The sequence below is a fragment of the Podarcis cretensis genome, assembly GCF_951804945.1.
Source record: "Podarcis cretensis genome assembly, chromosome: 7".
Lineage (NCBI taxonomy): Eukaryota > Metazoa > Chordata > Lepidosauria > Squamata > Lacertidae > Podarcis > Podarcis cretensis.
Genome location: NC_137176.1, coordinates 57,262,127 through 57,282,396, shown reverse-complemented (window position 1 = coordinate 57,282,396; position 20,270 = coordinate 57,262,127). Strand labels below are relative to the sequence as shown.

Genomic DNA, 20,270 nt, shown 5'->3' with positions numbered 1-20,270 from the left:
ACTTTAAAGTATGCAAATTTAATTCAGCGTATGTTTGAACTGCTTCCTCTCTTTTACGATATCCCCAGCCCCTCAAAATCCATGGATTGTATCAAAGCTGAGTGAACACAGTTCTGCTTGCACAGTGGGACTTTTACTTGCCTCTCCTTTCCTTGTGCCACCCCAAAAATGTGCTTTGGAGGGTCCCCCAATCCTCTCAAACAGATTTTGAGGGAGCGACAGGAGAGGAAGGGGAAATTCCACTGTGCAAGCCAAAGTCTGTAGCATGAGCAAGATGTCAGTGCTGGATATGCAAATTTTAGATACATTATAAGGAGGTTATGCCAGTTATAGACCTCTTGTAAAATAGGCAAATACATTTTAGAGTCATTGATTTCCATTTAACAGTGTGTCTCTTTTTTAATGTTATTTAGTAGCTCATCGGGTAGCATGATGTTGTTTAAAAAGTTGGCAGCTGAATAATCTTTCAAGCAATTGAAAATTATTTTAACATTTAATTAAGAAATATTTACATCAGTTTCTCTAAGGCCACTTACAATACATAAAACCTTTAAAATAGGAGAACTAGTTTAAATACTGTTAAAAGTTTGGGGAAATAGAACAGTTTTCATCTGATGCTGAAGAATAAGTTTTGGGAAGCCCTATAAAATAGAAAGTTATTTCCCTTGGCACATTCCAAGTAGCGATTGCTACCTGCAATTCTTTTGACAGTACTAATACTGTGTGATCAAGTTCTTTTGAATTGCAACTATGAATTTGTGATGTGAAGTTGGAATGTGAGTTTGGTTTACTAATATCCAGTGTCTTAATGTGTGCTCTTTAATGAACATTTCCCCTTTTTTAAATGGGAAAATAGAAAAAATAAAAGAGATCAAAGAACCAGCCAAGAAATTGAAAGAGAAGCAAGAAGGAAAGAAGGAAACCAAAGATGAAGAGAGGAAAAAAACCAAGAAGAAAGTTGATGACTTGGAGAGAAAGGATAAGAAAGTTGCTGATGATAAATCAAAAAAAGAATCTGAAAAGGTCAAGCGAGACAGGAGAGGTGAAAAGGAGAGATCAGGGTTAGACAAGAATCTTAAAAATAAAGAGATAAAAGAATCAGCTAGTGGCAAAGAGAAAGAAAATAAAAAAACAGCTAAAGCCCTTTCTAAAGCATCCGATAGCTCAGCAAAGGATGAAGAGAAGAGGAAAAAAGTAAAATGATACTATTTTCATATCTGAGTGTTGCTTCAGTTAGAACTGATAGCATGAGAATGTAATATAGCACCACTAAGGCAATTTGTCTTTAGCTTGTTAGAGTAAACAAGATGACAGAATCATTTGCACAAACAGCCTTAGAATATGTATGAAATTGTAAGCATGAAATAAGATAGACTGCTATGAAATTCCAATTTGTACATAGTATGTCTGATAATGTCTTGTACATTCTTATTGTACTGAGATCATTTATATAACGGAATGTTTTTGGTACTCAGTATGTCACACATAAGGCTAATACAAAAATAAAACACTGAAATATTTGTAAGTGTTGTTTTACACTGGGAAGTAGAAGTATTAGGGGAAAATAAGGTAGACTAGTTTTCAATTTTTTTGTGTTCAATGAGCATGATCCAATTTATACACTTGGGACAATGGAACATCTTATCAATATGCATATCACTCTAGAAAGTGCAACAAAACACATCTTTTTCAACTATTCAGAAAATAAATACATGGAAGAATGAAAGCTCAAATGGCTCAATGAAAAAAAGTGAAGAACAGAAATAAATAAGAACATTTACTTCAAATTATACCTTCACTGCTACCCCCTCTGCTTGTATTTTACAGATTGCACTGGTTTTGTTTCCTGTTGGGTAGAAAATAGGACATACTATTATATATGTTTTTAAATAAACATTGAATATAATCTTTTCCAAAATGATATTTGGAATAAGTCCATTTGCTGTTTTTATCTTGACATGGAGAATACTGTGTCAAAAAAGTATTTGGGGCGAGGGGGAAATCTAGGAAATCTAGTGCTGAACAGACATTGGGATATGTGTTATGATCAGTGCAAGGTTTGAAAATATAGTTGTGTAGCTCTTTGTGTCTCTGGTCTTACCACAAGAAGTACTCATATATGGGTGGCAAAGTACAATTTTGACACGAAAATAAAAGCAACATATTTTACCCTTGTTTTGCAGTAATACAACACATTTAGAATTCTCATGAGATATAATGCTTTTCTTGATCATGTGAAAAAACCTATGCAATTTAAATTTTAGAAATCAATGTGGGTTTTTCTGAGACCATCTCTTCCATGTTTTCTGAAATGTATCCTTTCATTGTGAGCCAAGCCAGCCCTATTCTGTCGCTTCTCATGCCTTAGCTTATAATGCTCTGCATGAGTAATCAAATTTAGGTAGAGCCCTTGGGTTTTGCAAATTTCAGGTGCTGCTGTTTTCCCTTCCACCCCCAGCTTACATTTTGGGAAAGCTTTTAGGAAAGAGAAGAGACTGGCAAATGAGCTGGTGATTGGGGAGCTTCTAGATGTTTCCAAGCTTTGAATGATGTTTATGACAAGCCTGACTTTTCAGTGGCGTAGCGTGGGGGTGCAGGGGGGCCGGCCGCACCGGGCGCAACATCTGGGGGCGCTCGCTCGCACTCGCACCTCTCTGCCCCTACTAAAATCCACGGGTTAGGGGGCACAAATTACTTGCCTTGCCCCGGGTGCTGACAACCCACGCTACGCCACTGTGACTTTTTAAAAAAGAAAATCCAGAAAAGTGTAGGTGGACTCAGTCCATTCACAATCAAGGCAAGTTTCTTTCCCAACTGATATGAGTGGGTCTAACCATTTCTCATTCAGCTGAGACTGATATTCCATCAGCAAAGGTCAGACTGTCACTTTTCCGTATAGCAAAGGGGATTTGTGCCTATAGCACACATAAAAGGTAAAGGGCCAGTCTTGACAGACTCTAGGGTTGTGCGCTCATCTCACTCTATAGGCCAGGAGCCAGCGCTGTCCGCAGACACTTCCGGGTCACCTGGCAAGCCAGCGCAGCACACGGAACGCCGTTTACCTTCCCGCTGGTAAGCGGTCCCTATTTATCTACTTGCACCCAGAGGTGCTTTCGAACTGCTAGGTTGGCAGGCGCTGGGACCGAACGACGGGAGCGTACCCTGCCACGGGGATTCGAACCTGCGTACCCTGCCGCGGGGAATCGGCAAATTCTAGGCGCTGAGGTTTTACCCACAGCGCCACCCGCGTCCCTATAGCACACATAGGTAGTACATAAACACATTGATTAGTGTTACAAACAATTTGTCCACAAAGACAGGTTCCTGCAAAGCAGTATTATAGGGCCTGAGGACCAGGGTGGACATGGAACTTCTGGCCTATTTATATGTTTCTGAGAACGAACATGTGATGTGAGACCTTCCTGCTTACATCAACATCTGTACATTTGGTACTGCATCTGAATGGCGTGGATGTACAGAATTTATGGTTACAGACATTAAGGGCTGCCTCTCCCCCAAATGAACTGACTTGGACCCTGTGATAATCATCTAAGGCCATTCTTCATGTGCCTTCTCCACAAAAGGTCAGGAGAGTGACAACATGAGAACAGGCCTTTTCCTTGCAGTCTTCTTTGTGGAATGCTCTTCAAGGAAGGCTTATCTGGCACCTTCATTACATATCTTTAGGTGCTAGGTGAAAACATTTCTCTACAACCAGGCCTCTGGCTGATCAGCATTCCATGGCCTTTTAAATGTGTTTGTGGGAGGGGTTTTGTTTTGTTATTTGGTTTTTGTTTTGTTTTACTTTGTGCGTGTTGTGAACTACCCTGTGATCTTTGGATGAAAGGTATACCAATTGAATAAATAATAATAATTTGATCTTTACCTCTAACCAATGAAGATTCAGCAACATGAAGACTGAGTGTGTACCATTTAGATGTTACATCTAATTCATTGTAACTTTTAGGGTAGTTCATATTTTACTTTATTTTGGATTGAAACGTACAGGTTGAATATTTTGAGGAACTATTTTGCAATTCTGCATACAGAAAATAATCAAAACCATGCACATTCTTGTATGAAATGTGTTTACAGTAATATTCCATTTCCAATAAAGTTTAATGCCACCAATTTGTTCTGAAAGAAGAATGAAGAAACTGACAGTGCAATTCTATATACATTTACTCAGAAGTAAAGCTCTCTATGTTCAATGGGAATTCCTCTAACATGGGTGTAAGTAGGATTGCAGCCTTAGTGTCCATTTAGTAAAATCACAGAGTGCCCTGTTCTCTATGACACAATCCACCAGAAAATTATGGATGTTCTTTTATGCCACTTCTGTTTACAGCAGTAAGGGTTGCACCAAAGTTTTGGTGGACTATACTAGCAGTTTGTAAACTTATAAATGCTATAGAAGATATTAAAAACACTGCTCAGAAGATGTTAAAAACACTGCTCAGAAATGTTTCCCCTTACTTTAAAATTGCAATGGATAAAAATGAGTCCAACAAATTCCATTTTCTTGAAGAGGACAATGATCACTGTAGATGTGCAGGCCTTTCTTACTGAGCCCACTCACGATTTTCTGTGCTTTGTTCTGCAATATTGATGGAATATTGCCAGTGTGGTCAAGTTCATGTCGAATCTGAATTTTGGGGAATTGTCTTGATCAAATATGCTAAATGATAATATTATGGCATGGTATTTGGATTTGACAGGTCAAGTGGCTGGATCTGTAACCTGTCTCCCATTTGAAAAATGTTTACATCCATTATTTAGATCAGGGAAAGGAGACTGTGGTTCCCCCACAATTATTAGCCATATTGATAAGAATTTGTAGGAACTGAAATGCAACATTTGGAGAGCCACAGGTTCTCTATCCCTGGTTTGGTCACTTGATGGAAATGTCACTCATTTATACTACTACTAGCTAGAAAAACATGTTTGTTATTAGTGGTGCAAAATCTATTAATTGTATGTCAGGAGCATTTTACATGTGGAAGCATTCAAAATATATTCTTTCCTTTTTTTCTGCCTGTAATCTGAAGTAGTACAATCCAGAATTCTATTCATATGCTGCCTTATTCTGTATAATGTATAGATTAGCTCTTCCTATCTTTCACTCTCAAAAGTGTGCCACAGAGAAGGTCCTCAGAAACAGTTTAGGGGAAAGAGAGGTTGAGACATTGTTTTCACTCTTCCCCCTGCACCCCTCAGTCTAGAATCTTAACCTTGGGAAAATACCTTCCTCCTTCTCTACCCATGAGCTGGCTTTGAGTGGGAGGCAGTATTTTCATTAGACATACATTGCTTCACTTCATTCACCCCAAGCCAGTTTTTCTTGTTTCATCAATGGTAATGAACTCTATATTGGATAGGGGAGGTGTTGGTGTGTGGGGGTGAGAGGTTAAATAAGGAATAAAGCAAGGGTGACGGGTTAGGAAAGGAGCTTCAACCTTCATTTGGAAACAGCTACTATCCCAAATCCACCTTTGGCTTCTGCTTAACAACTAAATATATATTTTAGAAGAAGTGGCCCTGATATTTGTAATAGCATCTTTTGATGCTCTAAGTAATTAAAATTTAAGAGTGCCATCCAGAGACACATATAAGTTCACAGCAGCATTTGGAGAGATTTCCTTGAAGCAGCCCATAACCCCATATTTACAAAACAAAAAAAATTCCTTCCAGTAGCACCTTAAAGACCAACTAAGTTAGTTCTTGGTATGAGCTTTCGTGTGCATGCACACTTCTTCAGATACCAAGTGTGCATGCACACGAAAGCTCATACCAAGAACTAACTTAGTTGGTCTTTAAGGTGCTACTGGAAGGAATTTTTTTTGTTTTGACTATGGCAGACCAACACGGCTACCTATCTGTAACTGGACCCATATTTACAGAGCAACTTAGGGTTTTGGCAAAAGGAAACTGATTTAAAGGCAGCTGGAAATGAAACCAGTTCATACAGAAAGAAGTTTTCCTTTAAGAAGATGCTGCAACAGGCTCCAAAAACTTGTTTTTTAAAAATGAAAAAAACGTTGGACTTTGAAATACAATGTGGTACTTTGGTAGCTTGTGTGTAGTGTGTACTCTCCTTTTTGGTAGTCTTTAGATTTGTGGGCTTGGATCCAGACTTTGCTCCCCGTGGTCGGAGACTCCTTCGAGCAGAGTTCTGATCAGGGAACTCCTTCACAGGCAGAAGGGGGAAGGTGGCAATTCCTCCTTCCTTCCCTTAAAGCCCTCTGAAAAAATATTAATGTGTGGGGTTGCAGGGAAAGCAGGGATGAGTGGACGATGCCTCTTCCCTTTTCCCTCAGCATGTTCCCTCCACTGGATCAAAAGCCTAAATGGCTTTCTAAGTCTTTCTAAGTTTGGATTCAACCCCTTGTCATTATCTCAGTGATACCTAAGAAAGCCAAAATGTTGAATCAGAAAGGCTAAAGTTAACTTTATAACTAAACAATGCAGGACTTAAAGAAAGATCTGTTCCAGAACAGCAAAAGCCAAGAGATACTGAAGAGGTTATCCAACCTACAGAGGAGCCACATGGGAGAGCAGGTAGGTTCTCATGCAAACTAAATCATAGAAAAATAAACTCCAATCTTGCCTATCTTTTTGTATGGTAAAAGCTTTACAGCATCTGCTCTACAGCAACTTGTCCTCAATGAGAGGTTTGCAAATCTTGTATTGCAAACCCTCTTCCATACTGTTAACACTATGGGAGTGCTTTCAGAATGGTTCCATTGAGGTAGCGATATGCATAATGTCACATTGAATTTCTTTCTATTTAGATCTTTCATGAAAGATTAGTCAGCAGGACAAACCTAGTTTCTGGTTCATGAATTGTTGTGTGTACTTCACCAGGACATTTACACAAAATCATTCTGAACTCATTTCTCAGGGAAATAAACATTATATGAAAATATGCCCCAAATCAGAAAAGATAAAAACAGAGGGTGGCATCCAATGTCATGTGAGTGGACTTCTCCTTCCATGCTTCTTCCTGAAGCACCATGCCCACACCCCAACTTCTCTGCAGCCCTCCAGAACAGATTTGGGTGGTACAGGAGAGAGGATGAATCTGTTCCACCAGCAGTTTAGGTTCCCCCTGGCAGATGAACACTGTTGGACTGCACCCCAAAATGAAATAGCTATTGAAATCATCTTTGGATGTATATTCATTTAATAGACTAGATTCTCCATATAACCTTTAAAACTTTTCGAATAAAATATTAATTAGCTTAAATAATAAAAGTAGTTTCTTTACTAGAGTTCTTTATATCAGGGATTGAACTGTAGAAAAACCCTAAACAGCTATCTGTTACACTGTATACCTATGCCAGTGCATTCATTTATTTTGTTTTTGTTTTTTGCCACTCTTAGCATGACAAATATTTTTCTTTGTTTCAGACACTGAGTATTGTAAAAAGAAATGAGTATTTTCTATAATGGAGTGGGTCCAGATTAAATATTTTAAAGACACTTAAAACAATATGCAACTTTCCTAGTACTTGGAAGTCTTCTTGCAATATGTACATGCCACTGATTAGTGCTACATTCATTATGTGCAATGTAAAATTTCATCATTACATTGACTATTTTCCGCACAGATGTATGCCAATCACTTTACACGGTTAACTTTACAAATGTTCAGGACTTGTAATTAGCTGTTTTCACTTGGTCACTATTCAAAATCACATTATATGAATCTGTGTTCCTTTTTTTAGAATTATGGAAACTTTTAACATTTTATTTATTTATATATTTGAGAGATTTCTATACTGCCCAGTACCAAAAATGGCCACAGGGCAATGTGCAACAAAACAATACAATGCAGTACATAATAAGTAACATAAATGTCAAAAAAATCCCAGATCCATATTAACTTGGCTGTAGATTTGTATTTCCCTGTGTAGGTTTTACCAATATATTGCTCTTGTGGTACAGTAAGTAATTGGTTTTGCTTCATAAGCTCCCATTGTTGCTCTAATTCCAGGTTGTGGACCTTGGGGTTCTAGTAAAAAACAATGTAGATTCTACAAGCCTAAAGTCTGCCTTTGTATGTATGATAAAACCTTGCAGGCTGTGCTTGCTCATATTCAAACATTTTCAGTCATGAGGGCTGCAAAAGTGCTTTATGTAAAAAGGAAAGCTAAGATCCTCATGAGTCTAGATAGTTCAGCATAGCAGATTCTACCCCATACTCCAAGCTCATGGAAGATGCACTGTTAATCGTGATGGATAGTTTCAAATTATTTAAACTTAGAGGTGATTAACCTGTGGCCTTCAGATGTTGGATTCCAACCCCCATTCACTCATGGACAGTGATGTGATGTGGAATGCTTCGTCCATCCCTACTAGATTTATTTTATCTTACAAAATGTATATACTATTTGATTGTAAAGTAGCAACAACCACCCTCAAAGTGCTGTACTATAGCCTTGTGCTTAACTATAGTTTCAAACCGTTAATTTATGAAATCACAGAATCATAGATAGCCAATGGTTATCTAGTCCAATGCTCTGCAATGCAGGAATCACAGCTCAAAAAATCCCTGACAGATAGGCATCCAATCTCTGTTTAAAAACCTTCAATGTAGGAGAGTCCACCAGCTTCTGTGGGTACATGTTTGTGACATGTACAGGCACCACCCCACTTATGCATGCTCACATCATGTGTGACTGCGCATATGCATTGTATCAGGAACCCAGAAGTAGGGGAAGAGACCTGAAGGGCCTCAACAAAGCCCTGCTGTGCCTCCAGTTTGCAGGGAGACCTTCCCCAGCCCAAAAAGGATGTCCTCTTTGAGCTCTGGGAGGGTCTCCTGGTGAGTCAGAGGTGCAGTGGGGTGCTTCCCACTTAAGGGCATTTCATTTATGTGTGCAGAGGGCCAGCACAGGCTCCCCTGTGTAAGTGGGGAGTCACCTGTATATGAAACAAAGCCTGAATAAAAATGCCATATATCGCGTTTACCCAAGTCCATAGGTAAACATGTTCACTTTCCCTAAAAGTATTTGTTTTCTGGTTTTTGAGTTCGGTCTCTTCTTTCTGCTGACCTTTGATATATTCTCTAAAATAATGTAGAACACAAGAGTGCTGAAGCAGAACCAGAAGAGGAAGATGAAATGGACACTTTGCTACGTCAAGTTCTTGAATCAGAGTTTGGTATGAATGAATATTTTCCCATGAACTTCTAAAAAGAAATTTTAGAACTAACCAATTATTTTGATCAGTTAAAAATTGTATGTAGCTAGTTACCGATCTTTCAAAACATTCTCGCTGCTGGTTGGAAATAACTGTTTGCTTTCCAAAATGGAACAATGACTGTAGTGGCTAATGACCTGCCCCTCACATGTTTGTCCAATGATACCAGTTTATAGAATTATCCCATAATAACAGTAAATGCTTGAGGCGCAATATCAGAGCTAAGCACTCTTAAGATCCACTGATTTCTGTGAAAGGAGTAATTTTAAACTAGTGGGTTGGATGTGGACATTTCCCTCCACAAGCAGAAGGGCTCCTTCATTTGCAAATGGGACTCCAGTCCAGCAGAGGCTTTCATTCCACTTTACTGGATGCTCCTGCTGGCAAAAGGGGAAGAAGACGATTTTTGGCAGGACCTAGAAGACCAGGGTTCAAATCCTCACTATGCTATGAAGCTCACTGGAGGACCTCGGACTAGTCACTGTCTCTCAGCCTAGCCTACTAGACAGGGTTATTGTGAGGATAGCATGAAGAGGGGGAGAACTGTGTAGATTTCTTGAATTCCTTGAAGGAAATAAATGTAATAATAATAATAAATGAGTAGTCCCCTGTGCAACTTCCCAAACTGTTATTCAGGGTCTCCTAATACTCTGGAACAGATTTTCAAGGTGCACAGAGAGCTGTCTGAGGAAGGGGGGGGGGTCTCAAAAAATGGTGTCCTTCCCCTTCCTCCAGTGGGAGCATCCAGTTAGCAAAATTCCATCTGGATCCAACCCAGTGGGCCTTAAATGTGTTTGGATTGTACCAATGATCTGTTTAGAAGGGCGGTGATTACAGAATGCAATTGAGACTGTTCTGTTGATATGCTGTTTTTCTAACATTTTAAGAAAAAACAAATGAAGCGGATGAAGAAACAGATTTTCAGGAGGAGAATAGTGAAACACCTGAAGTTCCCACAGAACAGGATGTTTATGATGGAGACCTTGAAGATAAAGGGCCAGAAGTATTAGAAACACCAGAATCTGACTATGAAGGTACCTGAAATATTAAGAGTATTCAGCATGTTCTTTTTCTTTTTCTTTTTTTGAAAGAGATTAAGAAGGTGGTGAGATATTTTACTTAGACTTTTATGGAATAAATATATGTCTTTGAGTTCATTCAGTTCAGTCGACCATAGTATATCATCAAGTCTGTTTTAAATGACTTGTATACTGTATTGTGACCCAGTTTGGACATCATTGGAAGGAAAGTTTAGTGAATGGAAGAAGACTGCAGCATCATGTGTGCCCTTCCTTCTGCTTTCCCCCTCTCATGCATGAATTCCTCCCATGTTCTTGTATTTAGGCATACATCTAACCTGAAGCCTAAGATCCTGAAAATTGTGGTTTTATCAGGATGTTCAAAATATTTAGAAGTATGCCTGGATTCATTTTAACCTGAATTGATGATGCTCAAACCAAGATGCAGGGAGGCCTGAGGAAATTCACTTGCAATAAAAGAAGGATTGAAGGACAGCACAAATGGTTCTGTGGTCTACTCCAGTCCTTACATTCTAGTTCCAGGATTATGTCTACTCCAAGCATATGTGTCTAAAAACTGTTAGATTAATTGGGCACTTTTCTGAAAATTGACAGTATTTTAACTTAGCAGTAGGTGGTATTCAACAAAGTATTTGCAATAGCATAATGAGATTTCCTTGCTCTATTCTCCCCTACCTCCCACAAGCCCTGCCCTGTCCCCAAATGTGCTCTGGAAGGTTGGGGGAAATCACTGAACAGCTTTAGGAGACATACAGAGGGAGAAGTGCCTGACGAAATATTTTTCTAGTGTTACACTGAATACAACGTTTTATGTATCTTCAAAAAGCAAATATTTCCCTTATTTTTCATTTCAGAATCTCCAAGTGACTATCAACCAGGAGAGCCAGACACAGATGACAGTCATGGTATGTCTGCTTTTCATAATAGCTGTGAAGTGATGTATCAGGTGATGAACATGTGTCTGTGAACTGATCCTAAATATTTGCAAATTTAATGGGAGAGATGGTTTATAGGATGGAATTTTCTAAAGTGTTGGTTTTCAACCTAAGTGGATCACAACTTTACCTATTGTATCTGAAGAAGATACCCAGAACAAACTTAGTTGGTCTCTAAGGTGCTATTGGACAATTTTTTATTTATTACAACTGCGTCAGACCAACACGGCTACCTACCTGGAACTTTACCTAAGACAGATTGCCATGATTCAATGCCATTTCACATTTTATGTTATTTAAATAATGCATCTTCTCAGCCAGGTGATGGTAACTTATGTGTGGAGAAATACTAGTCAGGGCAAAGATGCCATACATAGGCGACTCACTCGACATTTGAGGGAAGCATGGTTCATGTACATTCACAGTCTATAATCCTAATAAGTCTTAACTAGAAAGACCAATGTTAAAGTGGCTATGGCAAGCTGCCTTTTTTTGATTTGGCAGATCTGAAGATAAGATTCCATCAGGGTTGAGATCTTTGTAAGGTCCTTTTGGGAGATAAGTGACAGATAAGTGACAGATCTGAAGGTCTGAAGAAGTGTGCATGCACACGAAAGCTCATACCAAGAACTAACTTAGTTGGTCTTTAAGGTGCTACTGGAAGGAAAAAATTTTTTTGTTTTGACTATGGCAGACCAACACGGCTACCTATCTGTAACTAGATAAATTTCTGTTTCGGTGCTAACATTTGAGGCAGCAGTAATGTGAAGCTCTGTGCAGAGGAACATGATTACGGCGCCTGTGTGTAGTTTGGGTAGAGAGAATCCAGTAAAGGAAAACCCACAAGTAGGGATGAAATGTCCATACATAGAGAATAAAGATCAATAGAGCAAAGGGGAGAGAGGAAAAGAAAGATAGAGAATCAGAGAGAAAATATACAAGTGGGTCCCATGTTAGAGGGGTTTAATGAAATGCCAGATCAAAATATTTGAAGATAGCTGTTCTGATCAAAATATATTGTATTTCATAATACTTGTTGAAATCTATGTGCATTCATTAGTTCATCTAGGCTTAAATTCTATACACAAACTACACTGGAGTTCAAGTCCCATTGAATGCAAAGGGACTTGCTTCTGAATTGACTTGCACAGAATCCTGCTGTTTACTAGTTATTAAATATTTTGAGGTAATATCTATTATTACTTTCTTTGACAATCTGTTCCTGGGGGAAAATTTTCTACTCCAAACTTTTCATGGCTAGTATTGATAAAAGCTGGGCATTCCCAGTTATAGTTGTATGACTTTCTTTCCCATCAATCTTGAGTTAAAGGTAAAGGGACCCCTGACCGTTAGGTCCAATTGTGGATGACTCTGGGGTTGCAGTGCTCATCTCGCTTTACTGGCCGAGGGAGCCGGCGTACAGCTTCCGGGTCATGTGGTCAGCATGACTAAGCCACTTCTGGTGAACCAGAGCAGCGCACAGAAACGCCACCTTCCCACCAGAGCAGTACCTATTTATCAACTTGCACTGCATTCTTTCGAACTGCTAGGTTGGCAGGAGCAGGGACCGAACAACTAGTTAGTCAAACTAATTTAAACCCACCAGCCTTGACACCAGTATTAATAGCTTCTTGTGATTTAATGTGAACTTCTAATTTTCAGATACATATGAATATCATGCACATACGGAAGAAGCTACATATGAACCAGAAGGCCAAGGTTTGTCTGATTATTATTCACATAGAAGTAATAGGTTATATAGAGTGTGTCTGTTTCTCTATGTTTAACCAACCTTGCGAGCAATGGAACTGCAAATGTGCACATAGTTTAGATCAAGGAAAGCTTGTCTTTTGTCTTGGTAGGCTGTTGATACTGCATTCCTGTTATCTTTAAAATAAATGCACAATGTGCATTTAAAATGCCCCATCTGTGAGACAAAAAGGCATCCCAGAAGAGGGTTAAAAATAATGCTTATAGCAGTGAAAGCTCCTTGTGCTCCTATAAATTATTATTTTAATTTGTGTATATATTTATTTGTGAAGTACATTGCAGTGCAGCAGTTACAGTTAATACCAAAATATTAATAAAATACTATTATAATACATTATTAATATTTTTATATACTCACATTCTCAAACTGTTAAATATTTCTATAAATGCTAAAGAAAAAGAAAAGTTAGAATCTCACGTTGCTTATTAACTATTTCACCTACACTTCATACTATTAACTTTTGCTCAGCAAATAATATGGATTCACTGAGTCTTATATTTTTACTTTGTTCCAATAAGAAATAAACAAATTCAGTTTCTTCCATAAAAACATTTTCTTGTTGCCTCTTTCACTTCAGATCAGATTTGTGAACTTCCACCATGCATGCCATATCCCAGACTTTGACTACTCAATAAACTTTCCTGGTGCTTTTCCAGTTCTGACATATTGCAATTCTGTCTGTTAGAAAATGAGTAGACATTTATGTATCTTCCTCTAGTATACTATGTTTAAGGTAACCAAATAGTATTACTACTGTATCTTTGGTGAGATCACAGGCAAAAATGTTTTTTATTTCCATCGATGACTAAGGACTTTGATTGAAAGACTGACTCCAACTATAAATAATATCCTTAAAATAATAACTGGCAGTCTAATTGCTGCAATAAGAAACAAGGGGAAGAAGGATGATTAATATTTGAAAGCAGTTCCTCTTGATAGCTTCTTTATCTGTTTTAAGAAAGGTTTTTAATTGAAACTAATGAAAAGAGGAAATGGCTTCTGACTGTCAGATGGTCAGGGCATGTGCTTTTCGTAAGTGATGTGTGATGCATGAAGCCTGTTCTTTATTACTCATTTCTGTTTTGCTTTGGAACAATTTGTACAATAAAAATGCTGATTTAGTATGCTAAGAAAATGATGGTGATGTATGAGGGCATAATACAAATTATACACTATGACACTAAAATGGTATATGCATCAATATATTAATATTATTATTATTATTATTATTATTATTATTATTGTTAAGTAGTAGTACTAGTAGTTGGTTTATATATCACATTTGTATCCTATAATGCCTATATGCAGAGGGCCATATCCAACTAAGTAGTTCTAAGTAGAAACTTAGAATGGAACTCCTCCATTGAATTCTGCCATATGAGGCTAACTTACGTAGACTCAAACACATAATCTGCAAAACATAAATTTAGAAGTGCAGGCCTCTTTGCAGATATGATTAATATGTTAAATTGACTGTAGGAGACCTAGTGCAGTCCTGATTCCTTCCTCTTTCATCCAATCAGTCAACCAGCTATATAGAAACATGTACTTTGATTTGCACAAATGAAAACATATTTTTGTCTGTCTTCCACAGATGACACAGAACTAAATCTAGAGGATGCTCTGGATCATAACACAGGTATTACACAGAAGTCTAAATACCTGCATTTTACAGTTGGATTCTACTTAATTTAAAAGTCAGGTTATGTTACCCAACAGAGCAGGGGTTGCCGACATTTTTGGGCCTGTGGCACATCTGGAAAGAATGCTGTAGGTACTGTCCCTTCTGGTTCCTTTTTCACCCCTCTTCCTGGGTCAGACCTGCCCCCAACAGACAAATTGAAAGAAAGCACATGCATACACACAGCCAAACATACTTTTCTTTTACGTATGAGTAAAAAAATCAGATCCAGTAGAATTAAAACAGATCCTCTTGAATTTGTATGATTTTACCAAGGGTCCCTGAAAAACCACAATCAAATTAATGCTTACAGTAATACCACCAACAAATCACATAGCACATCTATGTATACAGAGGCAGCTTGTACTTTTGAGGTAATCCCTGTTATAAATTATGAGGATCCATAAGTATCAGTGCCTTAGATCCCTGGCAATGCTGGACAGCCCCAGATCCATGTCTTTTCCAGTTCAGTCAGTAGAAAAGATGTGATCTCTGATTTGATGGTTGATAGGGGAAGGGACGCAGGTGGCGCTGTGGGTTAAAGCCTCAGCGCCTAGGGCTTGTCGATCGAAAGGTCGGCGGTTCGAATCCCTGCGGCGGGGTGTGCTCCCGCTGCTCGGTCCCAGCACCTGCCAACCTAGCAGTTCGAAAGCACCTCCGGGTGCAAGTAGATAAATAGGGACCGCTTACCAGCGGGAAGGTAAACGGCGTTTCCGTGTGCGGCTCTGGCTCGCCAGAGCAGCGATGTCACGCTGGCCACGTGACCCGGAAGTGTCTCCGGACAGTGCTGGCCCCTGGCCTCTTAAGTGAGATGGGCGCACAACCCCAGAGTCTGTCAAGACTGGCCCGTACGGGCAGGGGTACCTTTACCTTTACCTTTAGGGGAAGGGAACCAGAAGTGGTGGTGGTGATTTTAATGGATTCTTCTTCTCTTTCTTTTATAACTAATGTGGCACTCTGCTCTCCTCTCTGGCTATTCAATTTTCTTCCTCCCAGATTGGTCCCCTTTCTCTACTCCTTCTATTAATACCTCCACCATTGCCTGTGCACATGCACCTTGACCTACACAAGGCACGTATCCAAGCCCTCTGGGACATTGTGAGCTACTCAGTTTGCCCTTGCCTTCCACGTTGCTTGCTATATTGGCTTCCCAGTTAAATGCCGATTAAAAGCAGTAAGATGTGAATTCTTAAGAATAATATGTGACAGTAGATTTATTGCATGCATTAACAGTCTCTTTACTTGCAGAACCTTATTCACATGACACAGAAAAGCAGGACTATGTGGATGAACATGGTATGTTGTGTGACTTTATAGTAACTGTGATTAAGAGCAGGACATTCGTTTTTATACTTCATTTGTAATATCGTTTGAAAGTCCTCACATTTATAACATGTTGCTGTAACAGTATGGCTGTACTGTGTATATAAATATTGCAATTATGGGTTGGAGTTGATCTCATGTCTTTCTCAGCTGATTAATGCCTGCATTTCTGGATTGGGTTGTGGGGAAAGCTTTCTGCTTCCCTACCCACATGTGTGGTATCTATGTGTGACTCAGCCATATTTTACCATGGCTGAACAGTTTTATATTTATATTATATCATTTTTATGATAATTTGCTATTTCTCACCTCTTGGATACTTTATGATTAAATTATATATGAATGGGTAAATGAGTAAGTAAGTAAGTAAGTAAATAAATAAATAAATATAATGCACATAGAATGTCACCTCAAAGAAGCAGCAGACAGCTTGGCTTGTGTGAAAGGGCCATAGATGAATCAGTTTTTCTAGCTGTATTTTAAAGTTTTGAAAAACTGACAATGAAATGCAAATCATTCCTTGTGCGTTACAAAAATGCTAAGCTTTAATCAGCAACAAATAAGTCGTGTGTGTTATAGTGAAATATGTGGTCGTTGGGGAACCTTTTATTTCTCTGTCCCGAACATAAAATATTGCTCAGTGACAGAGAACTACCTTTGCATGCAAAAGGTCCCTGATTTGATTACTCTCAGAGGTATGAGTGGAATCACCACAAAGCAGCTCCCAAGACTCCTAAATCCCAAAGGCAGTCCAGAAAGAAGCGGTGACTAATGGTATCAAAAGCTGCTGAGAGGTCAGGGAGAATCAACAGGGTTGAATTTCCCCTACACATTTCTCCTGACAAAGGTCATTTTTAAAATTTATTTTTATTTATTCACAACATAAATCTCAAAGTTGATCTGGACAAGCGAATTTTGATTCCAAAACCAGGTCTGAAACTGGATTGAAATGTGCCTAGATAATCAGTTTCATTTGATCATGATTGAAGCTGTCCTACCCTACCTTCTCAAGCAACTTGCCCCCAAAGCAGATACTTTCTTCTTCCCTCACTCTCTGTCCATGTTTACTCAGCAGCAAGGCCTGGTGCCTTCAGTAGCTTTACCTCTAGTAAGTGTGTTTAGGGTTGCAGTCTTAGTTTCTTTCCCTTTCCTCCATCTGATCCACCTATCTGAAGGGGCCCTCTACAAGCTTTGCCAGCCCATTGAGATCTTCTTGATTCAATCACTAAGAACTATTTGATGATGTCCCAGTGTTTGAAAACACCAGGCCATAGTTTCTGGAATGTCCAGTGCTGTTCAACACTAAAGAAGGGGACATTCCAGTCACCATAAATTTGTGAGTGCATCTCTCCCCCTTTCAGTGTGCTTCCAACTTCATTTGAGATCCCTACTCTTATCCAGGCAGCTAGTCCACTTCACTACAACTTGTGTGTGTGTGTGTGTGTGCGCGCGCTCTCTCTCTCTCTCTCTCACACACACACACACACTGATTAAGACAAACTGCTTTGCAAATCACAGTCCTTTAAAAACTTATGTATTCAAGTTTTTTTCTAGCATATATGCTAATTAATCTGACAAAGGAAATTGTGATTTTGTTACTTTTTTCTTTATTAACTCATAACCATTGTAGCATTCCAGTTTTTAAATTTTAATTATGTATTTTTTTTTAGAATTAGGAAATGAAGAATTTATTGAAGCTCAGAATACAGGTAAATTGACTGTGGCTATGAAAAATAATGACTTGGCAGTAATTGTTTTCCTTACCTGTTTCTTTGCTCTTTTAGTGCACACACTGAGCAAGTCATGTCCTGCATGAGTTACGTATAGGTGAACTAAAGATATATATCTAATGAGTTATTCTGCACTTTTGAACATATAAATAGTAGCAAATTATGTCTTTGCTCTGTAACTGAACAAGGAAACAAGGAACAAGGACAGCAAGGAAAGTTCTCTTCTCAAACAGGCATGGGGAAATGGATCTAAACAGTTCTCTACCTTAGTTGTTGTGGACAAAGTTGCTACAGTGACATTGGGTGACATTTTTTACCCACATGGTCTTGCAGAGCCCCTTGCAAAGCTGAGCCCAGGCTTTTGCATTCCTTATATATAATGTCAAGTATAGGGTAGATGGGTATGGCTGGGCCAAATGGGGAGCTCTGGCAGCCTAATGCAGAGGCCTGGTGGGCATAATTAGGCCTGCAGGCTATATAGAATCATAGAATTGTAGGGTTCCCCAGGCCTCTCCTAGAAGCTGAAAGAATCTGCAATTTCAGGAAAAACTGAATGCTGTCAGCACGAGTCTGGTTAGTGATAGACATTGATTCCTTTGATGCAACTCCTATAATTGATACTCTCTAAGGGTCTAGCTACACATTATGTATAAATATGTAGAAAAGAACCCTAATGACAGGTTTTGTATCTTTTTTTCTCTTTTGTTGTTGTTGACAAAATGCAGCCTTGGGTGGCTTCTCTACTCCATCAGTCTATTCTGTCCCCAGACCCCTGAGTTCCAACCACATTTTTTTGAAAGTCTGGAGTCATTCTCTTTAATTTACATAGTATGGACCGGGATTCTTTTTTTTTTTTTCTTAATCAGAGAGGCCTGCACAATATTTTGTTTGTTTCATAAAAATTATATACCATTATATTGTAGAAAAAACTCACCTCGAAGTGGTTTTTAAAAAAGAGAAAACCATAAAATTATCACTTTTTACAACCATAATTTAAAACATACAGAAAGTTAAAACCACAATAAAATAGATTAAAACAAATAAAAACTCATACTAACTTTCTAAACATCTGGCTAGGTTTATCTAAATAAGAATGTTTTCAGCAGGTGCCAAAAAAGAATACATTTTCTTGTGAACTATATCACAACATTGTTCTCTTTTCAGATGGAGAACTGTTATCCGAACATTATTATGAAAATATGCAAGGTAAGCATATATTCATTTTATCATCATTTATCTATAAATGAATATATTCATTTATTAACTTGGGGTGGTGGTGGTGAGAAGAATTATGCTGCAAAACTAATGCTTATTGCTGGATTAAATAAACATGCCCATTTTAGTAGCAGCAGCTGCAATGTTGGCCTCTCAAGTCCACTTGAAATATGAAAACAATGTTGTAGAAACAGCACAGCCAAATAGGAAATGTTGTGGGACCTTTATCTCTGCCTTATCAATGTGATTATTGTATTTTTCTTATTTGCTGTATGTTGTGTACAGTATCTACATTGTAGGGAGGCAGAGTCAGTCATGGATGTGTCAGTCAGTATGCATACACAAAGAGAAATACAGAAGTGTGCATGTGATGACCAATCCACATCTAACTTTATTGTTTCCTAAACAGCAATACCTTCCGCATAAGCATTTTGTCACATTTGAAGGGATTTTCAGTTGTGTTGTCTGAATTGGTATTTTGGAGTCTGAGAACTAAAGTGTAAGGTTTCTTTCTCCTGCTTGTGAAGGTCCTAGCTCTGTCTTAAATTACAGTTTGTGTACAACACATTACTCTTTATATTGTTAGTTTTGGTCTTATAAAGGCTGTGATTTATTTATTACATGTATTATATATCTAACAGAGCCAATTGAGAGCACTGATCAAACACATGAAAGTGAGTATAAAAAATGGTTCATTCCATCTTATTAGGAATCAGCCCTAAGAATCCTTTTTAAATCCAAAGCTTATGATTTCATGATTTCTATAAATTCCCCATATTTGTGTATAATTACCTTTATAAATTAGCAGCTTCTGCTGTTAATGATAATCATAATCATTATCACCATTATAATTATTAAAGAACATAAGAAGAGCCTGCTTCTACTGGATCAGGCCAGTGGCCCATCTAGTCCAGCATCCTCTTCTCATCATCAAACCTTTATTGGCATCACATACAAACATTCAGAATAAATAGGCCAGTGCGATCTCATCGCCATTTCAACAGTACAGTCATTTGCCAAAGGGAAGAAGAGGTGAGCAATCTATTATCCTCTTTCTCACAGTGCCCAGCCAGATGCCTTTGGGAAACCCACAAGCATGACTGAAGCACAATAGTCCCATTTTAGGATGTTGCAAATCCGCAATGTATCTTTTAGAGCTAAAAACTCTTTCAGCAGTACTCAGTTGCCAGGATCCAATTTGTTATAATGTCATTTTGTCTTTGACCTGTTTCTTCTTTTCTCAAAAGTATGTCAGTTTAATAATTAAAGCAAATTCCCATTCTTTACCTATCCACTCATTAGTAACGGCTGCTACTTAGGCTCTCCATTTCTGTGCAAACATTATTTGTCCTGCATCTGTCATATAAGGGA

The 20,270-nt window shown here is 38.4% G+C and overlaps 1 protein-coding gene across 7 annotated transcripts in view; it reads left to right on the top strand.

The window, feature by feature from the left end:
• ASPH (aspartate beta-hydroxylase) overlaps positions 1–20,270 on the top strand; it is a 91,882-nt gene that overhangs the window by 28,899 nt on the left and 42,713 nt on the right. For 5 of the 7 annotated variants that reach the window (XM_079984603.1, XM_079984600.1, XM_079984602.1 and 2 more), the window contains 10 exons: positions 6,469–6,558; positions 9,085–9,165; positions 10,092–10,238; positions 11,099–11,149; positions 12,842–12,898; positions 14,545–14,589; positions 15,880–15,927; positions 17,625–17,663; positions 18,849–18,890; positions 19,541–19,573. In XM_079984603.1, the coding sequence (XP_079840729.1) occupies positions 6,469–6,558; positions 9,085–9,165; positions 10,092–10,238; positions 11,099–11,149; positions 12,842–12,898; positions 14,545–14,589; positions 15,880–15,927; positions 17,625–17,663; positions 18,849–18,890; positions 19,541–19,573 (633 nt within the window). Of the gene's footprint in view, positions 1–856; positions 1,521–6,468; positions 6,559–9,084; positions 9,166–10,091; positions 10,239–11,098; positions 11,150–12,841; positions 12,899–14,544; positions 14,590–15,879; positions 15,928–17,624; positions 17,664–18,848; positions 18,891–19,540; positions 19,574–20,270 lie in introns of those variants that run through there. The other 2 variants (XM_079984607.1, XM_079984606.1) reach the window with 1 other exon arrangement.